Here is a 1,233-nt window from a genome sequence, read left to right as displayed (position 1 = left end):
TATATATATGTATGTATGTATGTATATCAAGACAGTGCTCCAGCATGGCTACAGCCAAATAACTGAAATGAGCAAAAGAGTAAAAGAATAAAAGAATTTCCAATGAGAAGATTTTGAATTGTTGAATTACCAAATATTTTACTTACTTCACTAAAATCATTACTACTATGAACAAGGATATTCTCCAAAGCATATTTAGTTCTATATGCCCATGGACTTCTGTTACGGTAACTAATTACCATAAGAATCCACAAGAAGAAAGCATAGAATATAATTTCTTTTATAACTTCCCACATCTTGATCTCTTTCAGACGTTGTTCTCGCATCTTTCCTAGGGCTTCTTGGTCCGGTGGTTTATAAGCAGTCTTCTTTGGTTTTGCAGCACCAAACCCTGCAGCAGAAGAATCAGAATGTTAATGCAATGTACCAAATTATGCCTATCTGTCTTCTTGATCATTCAATGCCTTTCACTATTTTAACTTGACACTATGCTTTTTAATAATGTTTTTTATTAAATGATGTGTAATTTTTGTGATTATTAACTTGAAAATTAAGACAAATTTATTGAGTCTATATTTATTTTGATCTGTCATTTGTTCATGAGATAAACTTCATTGCAAGTTTTTCTTTATGTTTCTTGTTATGACTCTTTGTTTCACACTGTAATTTATCAGCAAATTATTTTATTAAAAGATCGCTAAACTGGGAAAGCTATATCTGATTAATACATTACATTATTCGGAATCAAACTGGCAGACAAGAACATCATACCAGCCAGGACTGTCTAGCATCAAGACAGGACTGTCTAGCATGTAATGTCCTATTATCTCTTTTGCACATAAAGCTTGGACTGATGAAACAGTTTGTAAAGACACGAGGGAACAGAAACGCTCGAAGGTTTGAGCATATTGTAGAAAAATTTCCCAAAATCACACAGGTAAAGTTGAAAGAGGATATCTTTGTTGGACCCCAAATTAGAGAAGTACTCAAAGATGTCAACTTCAAGACAACACTAAAAAGTTGGTTTGCATTCATAATGAGTATAATACATTTAATTTTGTTGACCAGTGTAATTATTTCAAATTTTTGCCTCAAGGGCAGCTTGAGGGAGATGGGGATGATCAATTACATCGACCCTAGTGTTCAACTGGTATTTATTTTATCGAACCTGAAAGGATGAAAGCAAAGTCAACCTTGGCAGAATTTGAACTCAGAACGTAGCAACGGGTAAAA

The 1,233-nt window shown here is 33.4% G+C and overlaps 1 protein-coding gene across 2 annotated transcripts in view; it reads right to left on the bottom strand.

Annotated features, from left to right (window-relative positions):
* LOC106877357 (polycystin-1) overlaps positions 1-1,233 on the bottom strand; it is a 144,523-nt gene that overhangs the window by 5,505 nt on the left and 137,785 nt on the right. For both annotated transcript variants that reach the window (XM_052967101.1, XM_014926242.2), the window contains exon 36: positions 147-391. In XM_052967101.1, the coding sequence (XP_052823061.1) occupies positions 147-391 (245 nt within the window). The remainder of the gene's footprint in view (positions 1-146; positions 392-1,233) is intronic.

Source organism: Octopus bimaculoides, chromosome 4, assembly GCF_001194135.2.
Source record: "Octopus bimaculoides isolate UCB-OBI-ISO-001 chromosome 4, ASM119413v2, whole genome shotgun sequence".
NCBI lineage: Eukaryota > Metazoa > Mollusca > Cephalopoda > Octopoda > Octopodidae > Octopus > Octopus bimaculoides.
The sequence above is the reverse complement of the archived record's forward strand: the minus strand, read 5'-3'. Positions and strand labels throughout refer to the sequence as shown.